Source organism: Oculina patagonica, chromosome 2 (assembly GCF_052425735.1).
Source record: "Oculina patagonica isolate OP01 chromosome 2, crgOcupat, whole genome shotgun sequence".
Lineage (NCBI taxonomy): Eukaryota > Metazoa > Cnidaria > Anthozoa > Scleractinia > Oculinidae > Oculina > Oculina patagonica.
The window spans coordinates 17,655,125-17,679,781 of NC_135759.1; the positions used below are offsets into that span (position 1 = coordinate 17,655,125).

Genomic DNA, 24,657 nt, shown 5'->3' on the forward strand with positions numbered 1-24,657 from the left:
GGATAAATTAACCGTAAGGTGCGTCTGCTTGAGACATTTAGAAAGGTCATGACAGTTTTTCCTACCCTTTTATAAATTTCCAACTTGAGAAAGGTTCCCCTATCGGGTGAAGCATAAAAGGGAGTACCGGGGGAAGGATGGATGGAGGGAGGGGGGGGGGGGGGAGGGTCAAGCAACGATAACATCAATTTCATTTCGCTACTGACTGTTTACGATTTGAAACTGACAGTCGTGATATATAAAAGGTCCAGATCCCGGGGGGGGGGGGGTACTTGGGTAAATTTTTGTTGGGTATGTGCCGCTGGCCTCTCAGAACCCCTACCCCATTATTGTCTTATTCTATGGCCAATTATAGACCCCATCTTAGTCACTTTTGGTTAAATTTAATTTTTACGACCCCAACTTAGTCACTTTCTGGGAGCTGTTTGTCAAATATGGAACAACAGCAATAAATACGGTAACATTTTTTTCGGCGAATATTTCCGTTCATAAATCACAACTTGCCAGATTTTCGTACTCTCAAAATCCCGGAAAAATGTGACCCCATTCTAGTCACCGTATAAAAAATGCTTGAAATAGCGACCCCATTATAGTCAGTCCAGTCGTGAAAATGCGATCCCATCCAGCGGCACATCCCCATTAGCCCATTTATAGGAAGTGCCCCCCCCCCGGTCCAGATCCTCTCTTTCATAAACGCCATCGCACAAGTGTTCATACTAGTTTTCTAAGACAAAGAAATTTCTCTCCTTTCTAAATGAGGTCTTTTCTTATACAAACACCCATACGTAGCTCACTTTGAAAGAGAGTGATCGCCAAGGCCAAGAGTATCCGCGCAACTTATCACATGTCCAGGGAAGATAACGGAGCAGAAGCCATATCTACAGCAGTCTTACAGTGCAATCTACAGGGTTTTCTCGAGGAAACTTGCTGAAACCAGGAAGTACGTACCATGAGAAAGGGTGGCAAAGGGGTTCATACACTTATTGACCTTATTGTCGAACATTTCTTTGACCTAAATAAACACTGTATTTTTTCATTATCACACTCTCACCACACGCCAAGCACATTTCCCAGTCTCAAGAGAAGCTGATACATGTGATAGTTCACGAGAATTATAGAGTTTTTGGAATTAGCCGGAGATCTCTCTTTATCTACTGAATATTTGCATCATCACAAACACAAATACAGTAAAAACCCGCGAGTAAGAAACTAACATTTGCAAATTAGACCCCATGTTTATAAGAACCTATTTAGCCTAAAATTTAAAAACAAGTTCTTATTTTCTAAAATTGATTAAAAATGTTTACTTTTGGGAAAAGGAAATTACCTCAGTAAAGCCTTTCGAACGAGGTTTTACTGTATATGTACATGTATACAATGTTATGTTCTAAATGATTAGTGCTTCATTTTTACATTAACACTTGTGTGGTATGCAAATTTTAAACAAGAAAAAGGCAGAATACCACTAAAATCTCTATAACAACATTGAAATTTTGTCTTCAAAAATTAAGAACCTTTTAAGAACCTAATTAGCCTAAATTTGTGTTAATAACCCTTTATGTAAGAACCTATTTAAGCTGACCTGAAAAAAACAATAGGTTCTTACTCGCGGGTTTTTACTGTACTCTTTTTAATAAATAATTTCATGCCATGATATATCAATTCACGAACAGTAGAAATAGAAATAGCATGAATAACTAGCAAGATAGCCAAGTTTAAGACGTACCCCTGACGTTTTAAGGTACACATTTATGGCTGAACGTTTGAAAAGAATAGAGGATTCGATATATTAAAAAGGTTTTTAGAGAGCAAGGTTTTTCTCCCCCATTAACTTTTACCCTGACAGGGGCGGATCCAGGATTTCAAAAGGGGGGGGGGGGGGGTGGATGGCAGACCATTAGGGCCTAACCCTAACCCTAACCCTAACCCTAAATGGCGGCAGACGGCGAAACGTGGCGTAACAACAACCAGACATGAGCGAGAGCTAATTTTTCTTTCTTTCTTTATTTTCTATTTCAAATAAAGTGACATTTCGATTTTTTTTACTGAAAAATGGGGGTTGGGTATCCATATCCACCCCCCTGTATCCGCATCCGCCCCTGCCTGACCACCGGGTTCAAAGACTGTTATTATTAAATACCAGGCGCTCCTCGTGAGAGAATCGAGCAGACCTGGGTGCTGGAATGGATTTCACTTGTTCGCTTCGATCATAAAACACAACAAAAATAATAATTCTTCAACATTTAATGTGAGACATTTATACTCTTAGAGAGTTTATGGCATGCATTCTTTTCGCTATTGCGGCGCGCGTGTGGTTTAAGTTATTCCGATTAATTACAAAATTAACATTACTGAACAGTTCCAGGGATCACCAGCCCTTCCTGTTTTACAAATCCTCGTTGTAATAACTTCTGCACTTCTCTTTTTATCCAGTAAAAAAAGAGTAACAAGAAACCCTTCTACTAGCATGGCAACCAATTTGATAGTAACGCGGGCTCATACGGGCTTTCTGAATAAATTTGTAATGAGGTTGTAACTGACGTTATTATCCGCTATTAATGTTAAGCTAATCTGAGTTTTACTGAACGCAATCACAGAACATGGGAACTATCAAGTTCAATTCTAAACCATATTATACATTTAGGTGTGAACGGTATAGCCTGAGTACACTGTAGTTTTTATGAGGAAAATGTTATGCGCGAGGAATGATAGAAAGAAGGAACGGCGCTTTTCTTATTATTTCGTCCGCGTTGTGCTAAAATTTTCTTCTATAATTTCTTCCAATCAGCATTTACTTAAAAAAATATCTATATGTTATACTATTGGTATTGCTTTCCGTTCTATAAAATTTTATCGTTAATTTTTCTCAGTCGTTAAGGTCTGCGCCTTTAAAAAGGTTCTCTTCCTTAACTTGAATTTGAAAAGCCAAGCTCTTATGCAGTCTGATAATTTTACCTTTCTATCAAAAAAAATATAACATAATAAATAAAATTCCTTTTTAAAAAGAATTGGAGGGAGGCTTGGTTCTCAATAAGAGTCGACCTTACACTAGTGACAGTTTGGTGAAAGGGTAACATTGAAAACATCTACACCCTAACTAAAGCACATCACACCTGTGCTATGCACTACAAGCAGCCAAATATTCCGCAAAAACTAATTAAAGGCGGCGAAATACGAGATACAAAAACCCTCAACCTGTCGCGCAACATTGTTGCATTGCCAGTTTCTACCGCGCGCTCAACTTGTCTCGCAACAAATTTCGGTGTTGCAAGTTGAAAAAAATTGTTGCAAAAAGTAGAACTTGGTTCTACTTTGTGCAACATGTTGCTGCAACTTGTAACACTGAAATTTGTTGCGAGACAAGTTGAGCGCGCGGTAGAAATACAGGCAACAACTCGTTCAACTGGCAATGCAACAATGTTGCACGACAAGTTGAGGGCCTTGAGCCGCCTTAAGCTCCATTCTCCACTTCAATGAAGAGAGGAAAACGGCTGCGAAAGTTGATATTATAACTACACTGTTTTAGATTGGGTAACCCTAACCTATTTCTGTGAACCGGAATCTCCCTCCCTCTAAGTTTCCTCACTCCTCTGGGGTACACGGGGCGTCTACAGTCTTCTACCACATAAAGAACGGTTTACACCCCTGAAAGAGTAGCTACGATACCCGGAAACTCGGATGAACATTGGGGAACTAAACAAACGTAACCTCCTTGGTATTTACAGCTTCTTTGAGAAGATTGACATATTTCTTTGCCATAAGACAGGCATCAAGTTCCCGCAAAAGGAAGTGACGTAATAAATTAGTGACGTCATGAGCTATCGGGATGAGTACAAGCTGGGTACAAGCTGGCGTTTCATTTGACTGAATGAAGTTTCCTTGTTAAAAGTTCTTAACATCTAAAGGTCCGTTTTCTTGAGAGTCTGGTGCCAGTAAGCGCCGCCAGACTTCACGGCAACAAAACCTTGATAACCAGTGTGAAACGCTAACTATCTTGTTGCCGGGAGCCGAGTTTAAGCGAGGACTTTCCAGGAACGGGCCCAGCTACAATTAAGGTCAAGAAAACGCAGTCACCGCACAACCTTCAAACGCGTCTATCAGTGCAATATATCCAAGCTTTATCGACTGATCTCTAGCGCTAGACATCGGTTTGCTGAGAAGGTCTTCTCGGGGGGTTTGACTTCTCTGGGCGCGCATACTCAATCAACACAGCAGGGTCAATTTCTCCAGAATCCAAGCTTGTTTCCACGGCACCGCTGTTTTCTGGTCTATCTGGTGCGCGAGCGCCTTGCGAGGGCCCCGGTAAACTGACGTCGCCGGTTTCAAAAGCGTCGTCGCTTCCTTGATCAGCGTCTTCATCCAAAAGACCAACATTCTCCTCTTTTTTGTCTTCTTCGCTGTCACGAAATTGTTTGCTTAGTTGAGAAGACAGCGAGACGATGCTCCCATTGAGCTGGTCAATTTTTCTTTTTGCGAAAAATGACGATTTGGAAGCTAACGACGTTTTGCTTCCACAGGAGTCAAGAAGCGGCTCGTTGTCAGGAAGTCGGTGTAAGTCGGCGTAGCCGTCTCCAGCGGGCCCCATATCATGCGCGCCATCTTGGAATCCTTCCCCATCGTGAATATTCAAACTGTTGCTACTTTTCGACATGTCACCCACGTGCTCTGAGCTTCCAAAGACGTCTTCTTCGGAAGATGAAGGCGTTCTGGCAGTAAGAGGACTCACTAACGGTGGCTGAAGGTCAAGATATTCCTAAGCAGGGAAAGACATTTTTTTAAGAAGGTCAAACTATTTTAAAACTGACTTCTTAGGTAAACATACCAATTAACTTAGATAGGTGGTAAAGATTGATTGCATGCATTGCACAATTTCTTAAACATGATTTCTTATTCTCACGTGCTCTACAAGCTGTATCGTGTCTTTTGCGATTGTGTAAAGAAGAAAGGGTTTTGACCACCAAAACACGTACTGAAATTTCACAGAATAGTATGCCGTGAAATGCCTGTTTTAAGGCACCCCAGAATATTAAGCTCCCCAGATTTTTACCAATCTGTCTGCTAACGAAATTTTTTTTCCCGGATATATAAGCCGTCCCACATCAAAGTTTACCATATTAACGCACTAACATCCTCACAGACCATTGTACCGTTACTTCAAATAAAAATAGGCAGTGAATAAGTTTGTAAGTGCAGGGTAAAACAAACATTTAATGGCTCTCCCACAGTGATATTACTCATCAGAGTCTTTTAGCCTTTTGTTGTCAGCTCATATACAAATGGTTTTTTCATGCCACTTTTAAGCCCCCCCCCCCCCCCCCATCCCACTTAGAAGTCCAACTAAATTCCCTTACAATGTTGTGTAGGCCCAGTGCTTATAACCGGCATTTTATGGTATTGTGTGATCTACAATAGTTAGTCAAGGGAATACAAAATACATGACAGTAATCGAAGAGGTGTGAGAGCTCGACTTGTAAAAGGGTCGAGAAACTCTTTGGAAGTTTACCTTGTCTGAAAGCGTCGTTATCATCCGATCGAATTCACGCACAAGATCCGGGAACGTTGGTCTTTTGTCGGCAAATTCATTCCAACAGTTCAACATGAGCTGATACCTAGCGTAATCAAATAGCGATACATAAGAAATCGATATATTTAGTAACGGCACAACGTCGGCACACTGCCTTTTACTCGAGTCACTCCTGGAAAGAGTTTTTCCTTATTCCACATAACCATTACATTTTCCATCGACTGTTTTTACAAGTGTCATACATGGCCGTTTTCACGAGAAGACGAACAAAACATCTAGAGGGACAAGTCGTCTGACGATTTGTTTGTCTCGGGTGAAAACTAGACGGACAAGTCGTCTTGTTTTGGTCGTCTTTAATTTATATCAAGACGGACGGACAGACGATTTTAAACGCAAAGAGGTTGTACTTCCGTCTAAACTGGAATAATCTTAACCTTCAGCGCTCATGCTGGCTTTGAGCTGGTGATAAATCTTCCTGAAGACACTCTCGCGTTTGCAGTGTTTTTTTAAGAGCCATCGTTTCTAAAGTAAGGGCCCTAACTCGATCTCAACTGCATTTGAATACAATTGCCGATAGTTTTTTTTATAGTGCCACTTCCCTTTAAGGTCAAGGAATGACCATTTGTTCGTCTGGTGTGAATTTAAGACGGCTTCAAGACGACAAAGTCGTCCTCGAAAAATCGTCTTCCTAGACAGACAAATCAACGGACAAATTCAGACGAAATTACGTCCAAAATTACGTCCGATTTTCACACTAAGACGACTTGTTCGTTTCTAGTGTGAAAACGGCCATGGTTCGCACGTTCATTGTCATACAAGCCTATTAATTGTAAAAGTTGTCGTTTAGAGGAAAATTGCCAAAGCAGATCTATCTAGCGTTAATGTAGGGGACTTTACAACTTACAATTCTCTGTCGCAGTTAATCGGTCGTTTCATTCTGTAACCGGACTTCAGCAGTCCATAGAGATTTTCCACTGGTATGCCGGGATATGGAGAACCACCTTAAAGTAAAAAAAAAAAAAGAAATTGGAATATCACCCAACGAATCTCACTGGTATTTAACGTCTCGTATTGTACCAAACCAGTTAGTTGACTGGCTGATGTTACGGACTGCTGATATTTATAAAGTACTTTTCAAATGAGTTACTTTAGCAAGTTAACAAATCATATAGAGAAAATCAAAAGCTGCGAATTAAAGTAGGCTACCAGTGTCTAGTCTTTGCGAACGTTAAGGAAAAGACCTAGCTATCTTACGTTGCTAATTCAGTTATAGCGTTATTCTATTTACTCACATTAAACCAGAAGCAAAGCACGCAATCGCATGCAGCTGACCAATCACAGCACATAACAGTAACTCAATGAACCAATCAGAATTTGAAGAAAGTTCATGCAGCCAGTGCGGGAAAACGCGATTAAACAAGTGACGAATGCTGCTGGTTTTGCTAAGGATTGGTTGCGCACAAAAATAATGTACATAGGGCATGCTACGTGAGTTATTTAAAAAAAAAGGTCAAAAAACCCAGTCGCTTACCAAACGTTGCAATTTCCCATACTAAAACTCCGAACGACCACCTGAATGAACGAAAGAAAATAACAAAGTCACAACTACAGTCAAACTACAGTCGGGGAATGCTTGAATGTCCGCCGGTCTAATACAGTGCCAAATACCATTTTAATGAATGTTGGATAATTCTGGGAAGCCAGTCACTTCATGAATTTTACTGATGGCCAGCGAGGGTTTCTTTTTTCTATGATAGTGATAAAATTTCAGATGTCCGCGTCCACGTAACAGAGGTATAACCTACAATTAAAGGCAAATAAATTTTGGGACCTTGGCTACTGTCCGCTGCTTAGTAAATGGTGTCTGCTTAAAACAGTCGTGACTTTATCTCTAGGAAGATAATCGTGTCTTTTCTAGATCCTAGGGAGAGTCGCTCGCATTGTGTGCTATTTAGGAAAAAAACCCTCGACCACAAAGAAAAGACAAATCTTGAAACCATCGACTGTAGGAATGTACCACCAAAGTATTTTAACTCACATTAAAAGAAACACAAGGCAACCAGTAAGGAGATTTGATACACAGTATTATTAAAAACTAGCAATGGTATAGTGCAATTCCTGCGTTTTGATTGGTTAACAGGCAACGGTATATGAGCTCATATACCATTGACCACAAATATGGTAGCCAAAACGCGTCAAGGAAAACAGGCAATGGTATATGAGCTCATATACCATTGACTACAAATATGGTAGCCAAAACGCGTCAACGAAAACAGCTGGGGAGCTCAAATATTGCATTATTGGGGTGTTTTTAGTAAACAATTATTCCACTCGCGCTTGTTGGATATGAGATCAAAATAGCCCACTCGGCCCATCTACCATCTCATATCCAAACCGCAGTCGTGGAATAATTGTTAAATATATACTCACACATCACTCTGGGCAGTGTATACTCTGTCTATTAATGCCTCCAGGGCCATCCACTTTACTGGAAGTCTTCCCTAAATAAAAAAGAAACGAAAAGAGATTTAAGGAAGAAAGAATCTCAAAACCAAGAGCTATGTTCGCCCAATGGTTAATTGGACATCTTGCGATAGACTAACATCCCATCTTAGAAAGTTTGCTAGGTCTTTCATATCATGTGTTAGTTTTATCTCATGTTGTGACAGTACTTTGTTGCACAGCAAGTAGGCGTGCATGGTAATATAGAATTTATCCTTTGGCTGCAGTAGCTTGTTGAAAACTTGGGGATACATTCCATAACCACGAGGCATCGCTATGTATTTTTATTATTTTACTTCTAAGCTAACATTCTTACATCTGTTGTTTTCCTGTAATAATCTTCTTCGTGTATGTTCCTTGCCAAGCCAAAATCAGCAATCTTCATGACCTGGTCTTTAGCTACGAGGATATTTCGTGCCGCCAGATCTCGGTGAATGCACTGTTAAAAAATCAAAGTAAACATAAACATCATTTTCAAAAATGTATCTTGATGAGATCTCATACTCTCCCCGCAATTCACAAACTAAGAAGTGGACTGAAGTGATCAACGCGGACTAAACATTTTTTACAATACTATGGTTAAGATATAACACGCGCTCTGATTGGCTATCTAGGTGTTGTCCATGCGGCTATAATGTAAACTAATCGAGACCTCGACGGCTATAAATATTGGCGTTCTGTCCTGAATACCCTAAGTGAGAGCAAAATCTGTAAATTAGGCCCCAAGTGAGACGACAAGCATCCCCGTCCGTTTCAGAGAGCGTTTTATAAGTGAATTGTTTACCTTTCTTGATGACAAGAATTCCATTCCCTTTGCTACTTGATAACAGAAGGATAACAGATCCTGCATAGCGAGTTGCTCTGGAGACTGGGCATCAGCTTCATCATGATATTCTAACCCAGGCCTCCTGTCTTGAAGATACTGACGCAGGTTGCCATGAGCCGCGTATTCTACCACTACAAACAGGGGGCCTGAAAAAAAGAGAAGAAAAGTTAACAGAAGGTAAGAAACTGGCGTGCGGGTAAAGTGAAGGTCTTTCTTTCTTTACAAATTGACAGGGACAACTGAAACAATCAAATGCACACTCCACTGTGGTATTACGAAAAGTGAAAACAATATACCATCACAAATGTGAGGTTTCAAAATTTGACTTTACCACCGGTACCATTTCTTCACCTGGTATTCACTGGAGAGTGATTTATCCAGTGGATAGCATTTTCTCAGTCGGGGGAATAAGTGCCAGTTTTGGCACATCTTCGTGGAAGCACTCGAAGAATTTCCGAATTATTTCATCTAATCAAAAACTAGCGCGAGCGCTCACGAGTACTCCGAAAGCCGCCGCGCGTATAAATACGTCAAGTTGCTTAGCAACTTCTGGGAAGTTCTCGGAGAAGTGATGTCGGCATCAACGGGCACTTGTTCCCTTTGACTGATCTACCCTTTTAACAAATGGGGCCTGGGTGCAGAGGTATTGTGAGAGTTAAGTGTCTGCCCAAGAACGCAACAGAAGGAACCCGGCTAGGGCTCAAACCCGGACCGCTCGATTGCGCCTTCCACCTTCTCATGCACAAAACATAGAAAATGATGTCTTTACAAATTTAAGGAAAAAAAGAACATATTTAGATCGATCTAATTTGTTGCAAAGGAGACTTGTATGTCGGTAGACAAAGGAGATATTACCTTCCTGAGTACAGACTCCCAATAAATTAATGATGTTCTTGTGTTTTCCGATCGTCTTCATCACTTTCATTTCTGACACCAAATCCATTAGTTCTTGATCCGTTGCATCCTCTGCAAATTGCAACGAAACAATTAAGAGGACGTTCATATGCTTCACCATTACACCCAAAGAGCCTGCTCACTGTACAAAGGAAAAACACGCTTTGCATTCGCGTTCAATTGTTATGTCTCACGAACTACCGCCATATTGGATATGAAAGTCGGAAGACGTTGCTTTGCTTTACACGACAAAAATGCATGGCGTAGCACAAATTAAACGTGCAGTGAAAAGTTGTTTAAGTCAACAATTAGAAATTTTGCAGAGAAATTTTAGTATTAAATAGAACAAACACGTCAACGCTTCTGTCAAAAGACTGGCCGTGTTTCAAAGCTTCATACCCCTTGACAGATCGTGTATTTCATCTTCTCTTCCATAACAATTGAACGTAGGGACAAGGCGACAATTCGTCCAGTGTTACTTCTCTGAAATTCTGCTACTAACTTTGCATTAATGTAATAAATTGAGCATTTATACCATGTTGAGAGCAAAAACAAAAACAAAAACAAAAATAAGTGATGAAGTACGCGAGATAGAAAATAAAAAGTGAGGACCGTTACCAATACACCAAGATGTTATGCCAGTGGTTTTTACGTTATTTTCAGTTATTCTCCCAATCTGGAAACAAAACTTAAACACGGTGTAACTCAAGACCAAGCAAGATCCTGGGAACTAATAAGTCGGCGTGCAGTCTATGACGTCAAACATATGGGACGTCACGAATTTATTTGGAAGGGAAGACCTGGGTTCTAGAGTGGGGTGAGGACACAAGACCGACTACTGGCCTTCACCGCGGTCAAACGTCTCAGGCAGGTCTTCTTTCCATTTCGCCGTTTTTTGTTCAAATTGAAGTGTTATTACGAGCAAGGATAGATAAAAATAATTGCCGAGTGAAAGCATAATTACATTCCCTCAGGTAAACCAGTGTTTTTACTTTTAAAATGTTTCGCATCCGAACCAAAGGTGCTTTGACAAATGGCGCCGACAAGTCCGCATATCGCTATTTTGAAACACATAGAAATTTTTTAGTAAAGCTCCAAAAAACTTAGTAAACCCTTAAGATACCGGTTATGTATCAAACTTTGAACTGTGAAAAATTTAAACCTTATCTTTGCAGTACTTTTCTTATTTTTTGCATATTTTCGTCGTTTGACCGCGGTGGACTACTGGCCACAATACAAGTCGCCTTACTGACCTTTCAGCATCTTAACAGCGACAGTGAAACCAAGTTCGAGATCTTCTGCTTGAATGACTCGACCAAACGCTCCTTCACCCAGTATTTCAGAGAAAACCAACTGGCTTCTATCCAGTTCCCAAGCTTCTTCATACGGCACCTCAATTTCTGACACCTAAAATGCATGATCGATAATGTGGTTTACAGGAAAACAATCACAAGTCTACTAAATGATAAAACTAACTTATAGTTAGTATATTAGTTACAGCTGATTTTCAGTCCGTACTGCGCAGACTCGGGGTTTGTTTTCATTTTTAGGCGAGGACGTTAGTCTCGAGCCTTATGTTATGAAGCGATAAATTGGTTGGGTTTACAACGGGCGATGTGATGATTCGAACCGAGGGGGATTGGTAACTAAGAATATGGCTTGAGACTGTTTTCCTCCGCCATCTTGGTTATTCGAGACTTTTTCGCAGCCAGAAGCCTTGACTCGAAGTAAGATTAGTAGCTTAAATTGCGCTCACTTACAAACATATTGAGATATCATAGTACACAAAAACCTTATCGACACACCGAACTAAATTGTGGTTTACGAGCTTGGAGTCAGCTGGCGAGTGCTGTTTCGGCAGACCTTTGCCTTTCAAGACTGAAGTTGAACTGGATATAAAGCATTGAAAGCAATATAAACACGGCTAATTAAACATCAGGATTGATATATTTGTGATCTGAACTACTGGCGACATTGTAACCTGACCTTTAACTGAAGAGGAGAAGTGCAGAAGAATATATTGCCACAACTGCTGAGGTGAGCGATCAAAAATTTATATCAGTTTGCTTGTACATGTACTTTATTGAATAACATAAGTATTTATGGAATCGAAATAACGATTTTAAAAGGCTAAATATCTGCTAGATGTTGTTATATTTAATTTGCTGGAATTTATAGATTACTAATAAGCATTGAGAGAGATTCATTCGCGATCCCTTCTGTCAACAGAACGTTTTCGTATACTACTAGGTCAGATTTCAACATTGATCTTAATAATGGTGTGCAAAGCAGCAGTAAATAATTATAAACAAGTGATTGTAAAATATGGATAGAAACAAACTTATTTCAGGCTTTACCACTGACAAAAGAACTACAATTGATCACATTTATACAAATCTAAATAAATACTGATAAATCAAGAGTCCAAACTGGTGTTCTCAAGACACACTAAAGTGACCTTAAAGCTGGGTGGTTTAATAGCAACCAAAAAAGAGTATATACATTTTTGTAGACCATAATAACTACTAAATGATTTAAGAAGCATAGTGTACATGTAGAAAGATGTGTTTCAGAAAAAAGAAAATTTTAAGTAACTACTTATGTTGCAATAAATTGTTGCAATGTTGCAATCAATTTTAACAATTGATTCTTTCTTTTATTATGTTTACAGAACAGAATTAAAAAACAACAGAAAACATCCAAAATACAGTTTTCAAAGAATCCACTGACAGCTGTGTTTTGTCCTAATTGCTTCAATATGTTTAATCTGCACTTTGTCAAGAAGCAGCATGAATGTGTGAATGTGGCTATTGCATTGGAACTGCTTTGACTGGAACTGGTTATTGGCCTCTATTCTGCCTCTATGCAATATATAGAAAGCCCAATCCTCACTATGAATGGCAGATATATTAAAAAAAAAACACAGCGAAAACCATGTAGCAATAACACCTAAGTTAAAAAAATAAACTGTGTAAAACATCTCTGGATTTGCTACTGAAAGACTCTCAATTCAAATTCATTACTGGCAAACCACTGTATCAACTCTACTTCCTAGACTCCACATGTACTGTATCAAGATGTTGGACTTATTGGACTTACTTGCATCACAAATTGTACAGAAAGTGCAAACAACTTTCAGCCCCATTTAAATTTAACAAGAGTAAATCAATATGCTATATCAACTTTACTTCCTGGAAACTTGTACTTGCTTAAGCTTGCACTGCGTGTTTTAAGTGATATTAAGTTTTTGGACTTACTGCACAAAATTTACATTACAGATTGTACAGTCAGTGCAGACAACTTTAAGCCACATTTAAACAAGAGGCAATCTAGATACATTATTCCAAGACATTTTATTCTTGCCAAAGTTGTGGAAGTTTCCTAGCTGTCTAGTAAAGTTACAAAATATGTTGCCTTCCATTGTGAAAAGTCGTGAAAAAAGACATCTTATTAGAGTTGTACGAATTAAATCGTGCCAATTTTGTGATCAAAACAGCTTACAATTTGCCTTTTATTAATTACAGTAACATTGGTTAGAAACTAACCTTTCCTTGGAATGCACAACTAAAAACACCACCGGAAACAAAGTACTGTATTTTAAAATTTTATTTACCTGACAAACCCATCCCCCCCCCCCTTTTATAGCAAATGTCTCAGTGTCTCAACTTTCGACTTACAGTGAGGAGCCCAAAAGGGTGACCACTTTTACTGTACTAACAATTTTTGCCTTGCACGAAAGAATGTGAATTAATTAAAAGTGGTCACACATTTGGGCTCCTTGCTGTAAATCACACATCTTTTGGACTCGCATTTTCACTCAATAGACATTTTTGGCTTTGTCAGTGTAAGTAGCCCATTTCAAAATCACATGATGCTGAATACCAAGAGAATTTTTTTCTGAATTTGAAAGTAGTGATTCTCAAGAGTGATGTCACAGTCTGAAATAGGACAACAAAAAAACGAAGCCCGAAAGGTCCCTTCTCAGTTCTTTGTCTGGAATTTTTAACATACTGTCTTGCTTTACTGGAACGTCCTCGCCTTAGTATGCATTGCATACCGGTTATTTGTTTTGAATTCGTTGAAACGTTACAGTTCGGTAATGGCGTACATGAAGTTTGTTTAGTCCGCCATTACGGGTCGTTTCGTTCAACAATGCTCGATGAGCTGAAACGTCGGTTTAAAAATTGCGTCAAGGTTCTTCTACTCGTTATTATTGTCTTGCAAGAATAACTGGCGTTACTAATGAAGAAAAAGGTAAGTTTGTCACGGAATTTTCATTTTTGCTAGTAAATATCCCTTCGTGTGAGACTCGCATAAACATTGCAGGCGGAGATTGCGCAGTGAGGACTGAAAATAATCTTTAAACAGGACTATAATCTTTACCTGTGTTAACCTCGATTCCAACCGACTGCGAACACTCCTCTGACGCATGAACAAAGCTGCCGCTGACCCGGTCGAGGAAACAGAAGCTGTTCTTGGTGCGAAACTCTGTGGTTCAATGACAACGCTTTCCCTAGCAACGTCGTATATAACTTCCCGAAGCTTTACACTTTTTCTCCGGTTTCTCACGCGCACACAGATGCAAACAACACCGATGAGAAGCACTATCAAGATGAAGGCACCGACGGCAAAAAGAATAATCTCAAGCTGACTAAGCACAGGGGGAGAGTCTGACGATACATTTCGTGGTGCAGGGGTTTGTGTATCTTCGAGGGTGGTGGTCACTGACGTGCCTGAAAAAGATGTCAAAACAAGCTAGTTTAATAAAGTTTGACACATCATCTGTCCAAAACAGAGGATTGATCGATCAGTCATTCAGTCGGTCGGTCGGTCGGTCGGTCGGTCGGTCGGTCGGTCGGTCGGTCGATCAATCAATCAATCAATCAATCAATCAATCAATCAATCAATCAATCAATCAATCAATCAATCAATCTGCTTATGCTTTCCAGATTCCTCCCACTCCTCTCGCCTCCCCTGAACTTCTCAATCCTAGCAGCCTTCAATTGTTGCAGTAGAACCTCGTTGACCCGAACACCACAGAAAACAGCTTATAAATTGCTTTCCAGCGTATTTGACCGCGTGCAAGGTGCTGCTAAGGCGGGGCTTTGCTTCGACCTTATTGACTTAGTGGGAGGGCTGGACGGGAAAATATTTGAGCGAGGTGACATTTTGGGGGGTCGAGCGCAGCGACGGCTGTGCAGAAGGATGTAAGGCCAAATATTTTCCCGTACAGCCCGACCTCACTCATTTAATCGTATCAACTTTATGGAGCTTCATTTTGTTGTAAAGTTGAAAAGGTTTCTTGTGAATGTTCTACATTGTGTGCGCACATAAATTGTTCACGTGAACAGGGAGGGAAGGCTTTTCCGAAGCGTCTCACCTCAACCCGTCTGGCCTTGGATTAATTATTGCGTGCGCTCATTGGACAAAACGCATCACGTGGTACAAAATCGATCGACGGGTATCAAACAATATACCCCGTCCGATTTGATTTCCGTCGGGCAATTTATCCTCCAAGTACAAAACAAACAAACAAAGTCCCATTTAGGTCAAACTTTTTAACCAAATCAGTGTTCCAAAAAAGTACGTAAACCAATCAACATGCATTCACTTCAACTGCAGTTACCTGGTGATTATCACTGTAGATTTTTTTCCAATTTACCGGCGATAAAGTGCATTGTAGAAATTAATCGGAGGGTTATAAAATAAAAAAACCCTTTCTGGCTTGCTGGTATATTGGAGGACAATGGCCTTGGCTGAAAGATTGTCCTCAAAATTTCACAGTTGTCATCGAAGCTTCGCTTCTCAGCCAAATTTTCATTTTTCGGACAATCTTTGAGCCTCGGGCATTATCCCCCATTATACCAGCCGCCTGAAGGGGTTCATTTTCTATACTATAATAGCCTTTTCCCCTCAGTAAAGCAAGCTAAAGCACTGTACTTCCCATACCTGGCCCCGTTGGAGGAATGGGTCTGTTAGTGACATTAATGTACGTCTGCCGCGTTCCGTTACCAACAATGTTTTCCGCCTGACAACCATAAAGTCCCGAATCTTTGACTGACAGGTCTTTTAACTTCAGTATTGACTTCCATTTTGGCCACGAGTCGTCGTTATCATACCGTAACAGTTCATAAAGACTCTGGTTTATGAGTGTGCCCAGCTTCTTTTCATCCGGGACCTTCGAATCGCTGTAATACCAGCGGTATCTAGTGTTAGGATCCTTGGTGAGAACAATACAGTACATTTCCACATTCTCACCAACACGGACAGGATTAGACTGCTCCCATATAATAACTATTTGAGGAACGCTGCGGACTTTCTCTGAAAGGAAATAAACATAACAGAGTAAAAGGTAAACTTTCTTCGAGGAGGAGGCGCGGTGGCCTAATGGTTAGCGCGCTCGCCTCCGAGTCGAACGGCCCGGGTTCGAGGCCTGGCCGGGGCGCTGCGTTGTGTTCTTGGGCAAGACACTTTACTCTCACAGTGCCTCTCTCCACCCAGGTGTACAAATGGGTAATTTACTGCTGGGGGGTAACCCTGCGATGGACTAGCATCCCGTCCAGGGGGGAGTAGCAATACTCCTAGTCGCTTAATGCTACGGAAACCGGGATAAGCTCCGGCTGTATGAGCCTCATGGCTCGGACACAGACTTTACCTTTACTTTTTTTTTCTTCGAGGACACATAGACATTCGGTCAGTAAAGTGTCTTGCCCAAGAACACAACGCAGTAACCCCGGCCAGGGCACTTACCATTAGGCCACCGTGCCTTCCATCGGGAAACAAAGGGCTAAGCTCAAAATGTCAAAACGTTAAACTGCCAATATAAATTAATGGACACTTACAACTCCTACTAATGGGGTAGAATGATCGTGTCATATTCAATTCGGGCGCACTTGTTCATAACAAACTTTGCGTTATAACTTTTTCGGCTTTGACTCGTTGGCTCTCAAACTTTAAAAGACATTATATTGTATTGCGGTAAAGCCGAAAAAGTTATGATGTAAAGTTTGTGCCGGAAAAACTACAAAGCTACCTTAAAGTGCTGATGAAGCGAATATTTTTGATGCATATTATTAAAATTTAACATCTTAAAAGAAAACCCTGACAGTTTGAAAAGGAAAGAAATAAAATTGACGATTTTACAACCCATAAAAGTTACCGGAAAATGTATAGTGGTATTAATTAAGTAAAACCATAACCGAAGTTCTAGCATCTGGCCAATCACAGCAAAGGCAAATCAGCAATTAACCAATCAGAACTCGAAACAAAATCTTGCAAACGGCTCCAGGCGCGGGAAAATGCGCATACGTCAAGACACGATAGGCTATAGTTTTGCTTCTGATTGGTTGAAAAAAAAATTGTTCTGATTGGCTTTAAATATTGCACAAGGCTTTTCAACCAATCACATACCTAAGCAAACGAAAAACTAAACTAAACCCATAATTTCCTTTCTGCTCTAGTAAGAAATATTAAACACAACTGCAGTGTTTACACCACTTACCGATTACGTCGAATTTGTAGGAATACGTCAACTGACCATACGCGTTCTTCACGATGCAAGTGTAATTTCCTTGATCCTTGATATCCACCCCGACGAAATTAATTTTGTAGTCGTATTGCCCGGCTGCAATATCCTCGCCTGTTCTGCTACCGGTAAATACCTTGCCGTCTTTATACCACGTGACTGTTGGAGCTGGGACACCTTTCGCGTCACACGTTAACGTAAACTTTTCGCCCTCCTTATAACTCGATTTTATCATCTTCATTTTGTCTGGATAAAGAAACTGCGGCTTTTCTGTAAAAGGAGAAGTCACCAATTAAACAACAAATCATACAAATTTCATTTGTGTAGCACAATTCCGTGGATTTTTGACGAATATCGTGCAAATTTAACCATAGGTATCACAGAGCCATATACAACGACGGCACGCATTAAAATGCAACAAAGTAATCAGAACTTGATGCAAAAGTATACCGTAGAATTCCGGTTATAAGCCCTGGGCTTATACAACTTCGTAAGGGATTTTGGGTGGGCTTATAAGTGGAGGGGCTTATATCCGGGAGGGCTTATAAGCGGAATGAAAAAAACGTTTCGAAACGAGTCTCGGGAGTGTTGATCGAAATACGTTTTTAAGTTGAAAACGCATAATAAAGCAAAATTTAGCCTTGTTCAGTACTGTCATCCGGCAGAGGGGGCTTATATCCGGGGGGGCTTATAATCGGATGTATTTTTTTGTTTCCAGGTAGATGGGCCTATAACCGGGGGGGCTTATAAGCGGGGGGGCTTATAACCGGAATTCTACGGTATGTTAAAAGAGGGAAAAGTTGTGCGAACAAAATCTGATTCAGGTTTTGTATTTGATCAACTGAGAAACAAAACACATTGCACCATTTCTTGAAGTACCAAAACGGTTCCCGCAAAGGCTAGTAAACACAAGGGATAGTTTCGTACGATTTATCTCGCAAACTTGTTGCCGTTGCCGGCGAGATTCCACCTAAACGTTGCTTAGTGTTACAACCCTATGCAACGCATAGCATTGCTGTAGTCGAAAGGTAGAACTTGATTTTACTCGTACAACATTTACAGTAACGAAACTTTGCAAAATAAGTTCAGTTTAAAAACGTTGCAGGCAAAATTTTCAAACACGTAATAATCTCCAGTAGTTTACGCGAGGGGAACCGGCTAATCTGGTTGAAAACCTCCCGCGCGCTCTTCCATTTATTACAAACAGCACGGACGGTACTGGATATTTACAACAAAATGTACAACTAAAATAACTTCAACTTCGAAAATAACGCAATGCTATCACTCCCACTCTTAAAAAAAGATTTCAAACGTGAGTGATCTTACCAAAATATCCTGTATTTGCTGAAGGAAAAGTAGGTTGTTGAGAATATTTGTTGGCATCAGTTTGTGTATATGTTGATTATAATTTAAGCGATAGCATGTAAAGAGTGAGTCAACAAAACTTCAATAAAAGCAATGGCCAGTTCAGTCGATACAAAAAAGCTCTTGCTCTGCCATCGAGTTTTATTCCCTTCACAGTCCCTGTTACTAAAGTATTCGCTGATCATGTACAATTTCTGATTTAATGCAAGGATGCACAAAGAATTTTGTGTCGACTGAACTCGGGCCATTGCTTTTTTGAAGTTTTGTGAAAATAAGTAGTAAAATAATATTAAAATAATTTAGAAAGTACGTACCTCCTGCGGTGATGTTTGTAGGTTTAACTGTCGGGTCTAGACAAAAAGATAAGGAAACATTCAAATATAAACGTTTTAGTCATTGTGCTTCAAATCGTACCTTGATACATCTTTGGTCACTGGAGCGCCCCAGACACTACAAGTTATTGCATTGTGTTCTTACACAACCGGGGTATGGTGACTTAACTTTGTTAACTTAACCATTTTTATTTTATTTTTTTATTACTGAATTTTTTAACTAATTGTATTACAATTTCGTGGTGAAGAAAAAAACAAGCAGCCGGGTGATAGAAAGTGGGTAGTGGAGGGGAGGGGAGGGGAAGGAGTTATAGTATAGTACATGTCGATTGTATCAAAAGGGTAAGCGGAAAGTGGAAAAGCGTAAGTGGAAAATAAAATTGAGTAAAGAAAATTCAACAGGTAATAAAAATTTAAGACGTTTTCAAAAAGCAGTAAGATAGATGACACACAATAGATTTGATATTAAGTTTGCTGCAAATAGAGATTTGTTTGTTTTAAAGAAACATACCTGCCACTATTAATCTTATATTGCAGTTTACTCTTCCATAGCTGTTTGCTGCCACGCAAACAAACATTCCGCTGTCGGATTTCACAACGTTGGTTATTCGTAGAAACCTGTAACTTTTCACGGTATAGCGCACAGAGGATTGAGGAATGAGTTTACTGTCTTTGTACCACGTGTAATTTTGAGCATCTTTCACGTTACAATACAGTTTAACTTCTTCTTCGCCAACAGGTTTAACAACCCTTGGAAGGGAAGACTGCTTAATTTGAGGAGGAACTGAAAAACAGGACAGAAAGAAGTATGATAAGTACGGATAAATACAAGAGATTGGTCTACGACAGTTGGTAATGGTTGTGGTAATGGTTCTTGTATAACGCATTTACAAAGCTCAATGTGCTTCACAGTTAAAGTTAAGGGACAAAATCGGACATCAGCATATCACGCGCCTTTGGCAGCCGCTATCCGTCCATGTATATGATCTCTCGATCAGTTGTTAATATTTCGTATTAACCGAACGCGAGGGGCCGTACTGGAAGGTTACTGCCCGCGGTCCTCCTGGTATGGACCAAAAAAAGCGAGATCTGTACAAGAAAGGCCGAGCTAGTGAGAGTTAATGAGAAATTTTTAAAATGAACTCGACACCTTCCAATTCCCTCGCTGCTCCGCGGTTCCGTCTCTTTGACGTTCGCCATAAACAAAGCACTCGCACCTGGTCGCGAATCCCGCCAGCTACGCAGGTTAAGCTGTTACCTACTCATAACTGATGCCCATGGATAATACGGGAAAATCCGGTCCGATTATTAGCCAGTCCGGCACAGTGCGTAATATAACAGAACAAGCGCTAGCCATAAAATAAAATAACTGAATGCATCAGGAGGGCGCATAAGACTGACAGATTATTCGTCTGAGACGTACAATAAGTCTAGCTAAATGTGGGACGACGCACTTCAAAATTGTTGCCCTTGTTCACTGCCCTTTTTATCAAACTGTGGCAACAAAATCATCAGTGAAATTAAAAGAAACACTCTCCTGGCGATTTTGAAATGTGTAGCAAAAAAATGTGTACGTCTGAAATTTATTTTGAAGGACTAACTAAGCATAAAACGACCGTTTAAATGTCCTGAAACGTGAACACATCCCCCCCGTACACAACTCTCAGAAAACTTAATAATAATAATAATAATAATAATAATAATAATAATAATAATAATAATAATAATAATAATAATAATATTTATAGTGCGCAAATTTCATAAAATGTTAAAATTCGCATTACAAGATTAAAAACGGAAAAAAAAAAAGCTAAAAACTAAAATTATAATTAAGAGTAAACTTACAATGAATTTAAAAAGCTAAAAGTATAAGGGGTCCAAGTCTTTTCCTAACAAGCTTTGACTTTTAATAGACCATAGCTGAACTATGAATTTCCCTCTGCGTATGGACCATTCAGTCAGGAAATGGAGGCAAGTGTCAGTTTAACTGGTGTGATGTAAGAACAAAAAAAATAACGGTTTCTCTATTTTTCTCTCGTCTTTCTCTTCGTAGTTCTAGTTCCTAGTCCTCGTTGTCGATCCGCGCGTTCATTTCGAGTCACGTGGGGCGTTCATTCGACTAAAGTTTCTTCATGAAGCAGAATTTTGCAGAGTATATTTCCAGGTCATGTTACATTCGGCAATTCAATGGGGCGCTTCCCATAACCGAAAAAAAAATGTATTTATGCATTCAGGCAACACAAACATTTGATCCATGCAAGCAGAGACACTCCAATAAAGATATTAAGAATGTTTACAATTTGAATGTAAACAGACTTGACGACTAATTAATCAAACGAAATGAAAAAATAATTTTTATTTTATTTTATGCAAACAGATGAGAGGAGAATGTAAATATATATTCAGGTCCATTTTAAAATTCAGTTAATTTTTGTCCCATCCTCTAATAGCCAGAAGAAATAAAAATTATAAGTTAGGAAACCTTCAGAATGCAAAAAAGAAATCAAAATGAACATTTCTGAAAGAAGCCCCACTTTGTGGATAAAAGTGGAAACCGGGTTTTTGAAAGGACGAGTTATTTTTCGCGCAGCTGAGTCCAGAACTAAAGTACTGAACACAAAAAATACGATATATCACCGTGTTTCTTTTTCGTATACCTGATTTCAATTGCAAATAAGTCCAAATGCTTTTTTTTTTTTTAAGTATAAACGTTTTGATAGCTTCCAAGCCTCATTGGCGAATTTAAACGACGGCTGTAGTCAAGTATAATTTCGCAAATAGAGTGATATATTATTTATAAGAATACAAGTCGTTGAAAAATCTGTCAATACTGGACTGACTCTGATGATAAGTCAGCCGACGAACTCTTGAAAATATTGCGTTTCCTTCTGCGTCTGTTTTAATTTGTTATAATCTACAAAAAGCCCGTCAAAAGGAAAGTTATTAAAAGAACCTTCGCTTGTATAAACGACAAACGCGAAGCCAGATTTGTCAACATTTCTATAAAAGGAGCAACTGAATTACAAACGGCATAGAAGCAAGCAAGGGAAATTACTAAGTCAACTTTTTTTTGACCCCGGCTGCATTTCGACAAAACATCAGCTATTTGCATTCATTGTTATGTTTCATTGGGGGTCATGTATTGAATATACATGGTGTAATTATCAAAAGCCTCTTCATCTATCAGCTGTAGATTCTTAAGTTATTCAAAATAAACCTCCCTTTTAACTTTCAGGTGCTTTTTCATAAAAGAGACATTAGAATCACCAATCTTTGAGGCGGTATCTTTGATATTCGCAAACCAATATAAAACAAAGCCATTTAAATTCCTTGTAATGCTTTACAAATGTGACGTGCATGTTGATCGAATTGCGCACGAAAAAAAATAAACCCTAAAGACAGAACCATTGTGGATAATTACAATGTAAACTCACTTGCAATTAAGCTCAGGATGTTCGTTAAGACTTTTTAATTTCAATTCTTTGGAATAAAAATATTTCAATAAAGCCTGTAAATAAATAAATTGGGTAATGGTATTCTGTTACCAGAATCAAACAGTGTATGATTTCAAATGGCTTCTTTTAGGGCGCCCGGATACATTCGCAAAGAAAATCTGTCTCCGTTTTCTAAATAAATACCCAAACTGCCAACAAAAATATGAATGGCCGGCTAGCTTTAATTAGGGACGTAGAATGGTTACAATTAGGACACACCGAGGCAAGGCGCTGATAATTCTTAAATGCGAGCCCAAGACGAGTGTAAAAAATTTTAATTTCAGCTCTTCGATCTGCAATAATTTCCCAGACAGCTAAATCGATAACAAAAAGTCCGACCGACGCTGTTGGCGATTCTAGCGAGACTGTTACAGAGTCGTTACAACTGATATGTACAATTCCTTACCTCTTTAAGTTTGTTTGTGCGCTATCACTGAAATATATTATTTTAAAGATTTTCAAACCTACAAACAAAACTTTTCGTGATCTCGGCATGAAACCAACAACCTTCAGACAGCGTTGTTGGTTTCTAGCTGTTTGCGGACCTACCTCCAGATTGTTGAGCTGAAATTCCAACAATTCCCAGAAGAATCAAAGCGATGAGTATACCATCACGAATAAAGATGGCCAAGGCCATTTTGCACCGTTAGAATGTCCTCTTAAACTCCATCCAACATAAGCTCACGTACGAGGAACTGTGCTTTTGTCGGGGGTCGCGTTGGGGAGCCTTCTTCCTGTAGAAAATGTCTTCGTCCCTGTGGTGGGAAAAAACGATAATCAGGATGTTAAGAAAAGTTAGAAAACCAGGCACATCTTCCATCGGACATGTACGGCTCTTTTTCCTAAAGTGAGCAAATAGGCCGGTATTTAGAAAAGAAGCGACGTGCTATTCACTAGACTATGCCCTCATACGCATCCGGTCGCTCGCTTGATGGCTCAATACACGAGACAAAGTTTGACTTCGTAATGAGCGCAAAAGATTACAAAATGAAGCAAACAACGACGGCATACTCTAAATAGCTTCTTTAGCCTTACCTTGAGTGAAAATAAAATCGTATAAGTTGTTTTACAGCGTGAATGAAACGGCCTCTAACGAGAAACGGTCATATCAGCATGGGCTTCCAAGCTTGGCGTGCATTCGAGATTATTCCTGTCCACTCGCTTCTGGACTCATTGGCTCTTTTAGTAACAGATCCCGGGGAAACAGATGTTTCTACAGGACGTTTCCAAGTGTCCAAAATCCAGGGTTTGTGGTACCACTCGAAAACCTCGAAGGAATGAGTTTATACCGAAGCTCTCGCCAAAACACGGCGTGGAATATTTAACACATGCCACGCTTCAGTGAATAATCGACATCGCTAAAATTACTTTTGACAGTAATTCATTAGATGTCAACACGAGGCGAGCCATTGTAATATATTGATGCCAAAACTTCCGTTTCCAAAACAATGAGGTGTATTACAACTGAAAAATAAACTAGTTCACGCTGTTAATAAATTGTTAAACTTTACGTTTTTGCCACGTTTACAAGTAGCTAAGGCGAAACATTAAATTGCTCCTAATAGCCCAACATAAATTAACGTCATTACCAATGCAGCCACCACTTGACAGGACAAAAGGAACATCGCACTGAATACATAATCAGCTTTATTAAGTTTTATTTTATTTCAAAATACTGCCAATTCGGTCTGAACGCGTCTGGAAGATTTCATGTTTTATTTCAGTTTTTGATGGTTCTTTTTTTAACAGTTATAAAAGGAAATAAAAACATACGTTTGCCTAATGATAAACCAGTATTTATTTTTGCTAGAATACCCAGACACCGGGCACGGATACATTCTGCAAATTTACATTTGTGTTGGAGTGCAAAATATTTTGATTAGATGAGTTGAGCTAATGATTACGAAGAAAGCACAGAGTTTCCAACAAAGTTGCTTTCTAAATGGAAGGATCAGTCTTGGTCATACTCATTTCGCTCTCAGGTCTCTCAGCTGAATGAAAAAAATTACTCTTTTTTGCCGATTAAAACAAAGATCACAAACATGTGCGAAGAAACCAAAAACTGGGTTGCGAATTAACTTTTAGCAGATTGTTGTGATTTGCTAGTTTTCTGCTATGCCGACATATACCGCCATATGTGACCAATCAAAGTGCTAATAAAAGTAACAAGTTTGCAAATCAGGTTATTACAGGAA

The 24,657-nt window shown here is 39.5% G+C and overlaps 1 protein-coding gene and 1 long non-coding RNA gene across 3 annotated transcripts; one reads left to right on the forward strand and one right to left on the reverse strand.

Annotated features, from left to right (window-relative positions):
• Positions 1-1,998: 1,998 nt before the first annotated feature.
• On the reverse strand, positions 1,999-23,950 carry LOC144643298 (fibroblast growth factor receptor 4-like). 2 transcript variants are annotated; one of them, XM_078502501.1, is made up of 16 exons: positions 23,498-23,950; positions 23,012-23,217; positions 19,480-19,752; positions 18,951-18,986; positions 17,248-17,541; positions 15,696-16,067; positions 14,130-14,479; positions 11,000-11,153; positions 9,708-9,818; positions 8,811-8,998; positions 8,343-8,465; positions 7,955-8,025; positions 7,056-7,096; positions 6,429-6,525; positions 5,504-5,609; positions 1,999-4,753 (listed from the first exon to the last, which is right to left on the reverse strand). In XM_078502501.1, exons 2-16 carry the CDS (start codon positions 23,097-23,099, stop codon positions 4,139-4,141), a joined length of 2,919 nt encoding a protein of 972 aa, XP_078358627.1. In that variant the 5' UTR covers positions 23,100-23,217; positions 23,498-23,950; the 3' UTR covers positions 1,999-4,138. The 2 variants fall into 2 exon arrangements, with proteins under 2 accessions (XP_078358627.1, XP_078358628.1); XM_078502502.1 differs by lacking the exon at positions 23,498-23,950 and having other exon boundaries at positions 23,012-23,222.
• LOC144643366 (uncharacterized) lies at positions 11,286-12,944 on the forward strand. The gene is made up of 2 exons (XR_013568898.1): positions 11,286-11,783; positions 12,418-12,944. It is a non-coding gene; the product is annotated as an uncharacterized LOC144643366 (long non-coding RNA).
• Positions 23,951-24,657: the final 707 nt, after the last annotated feature.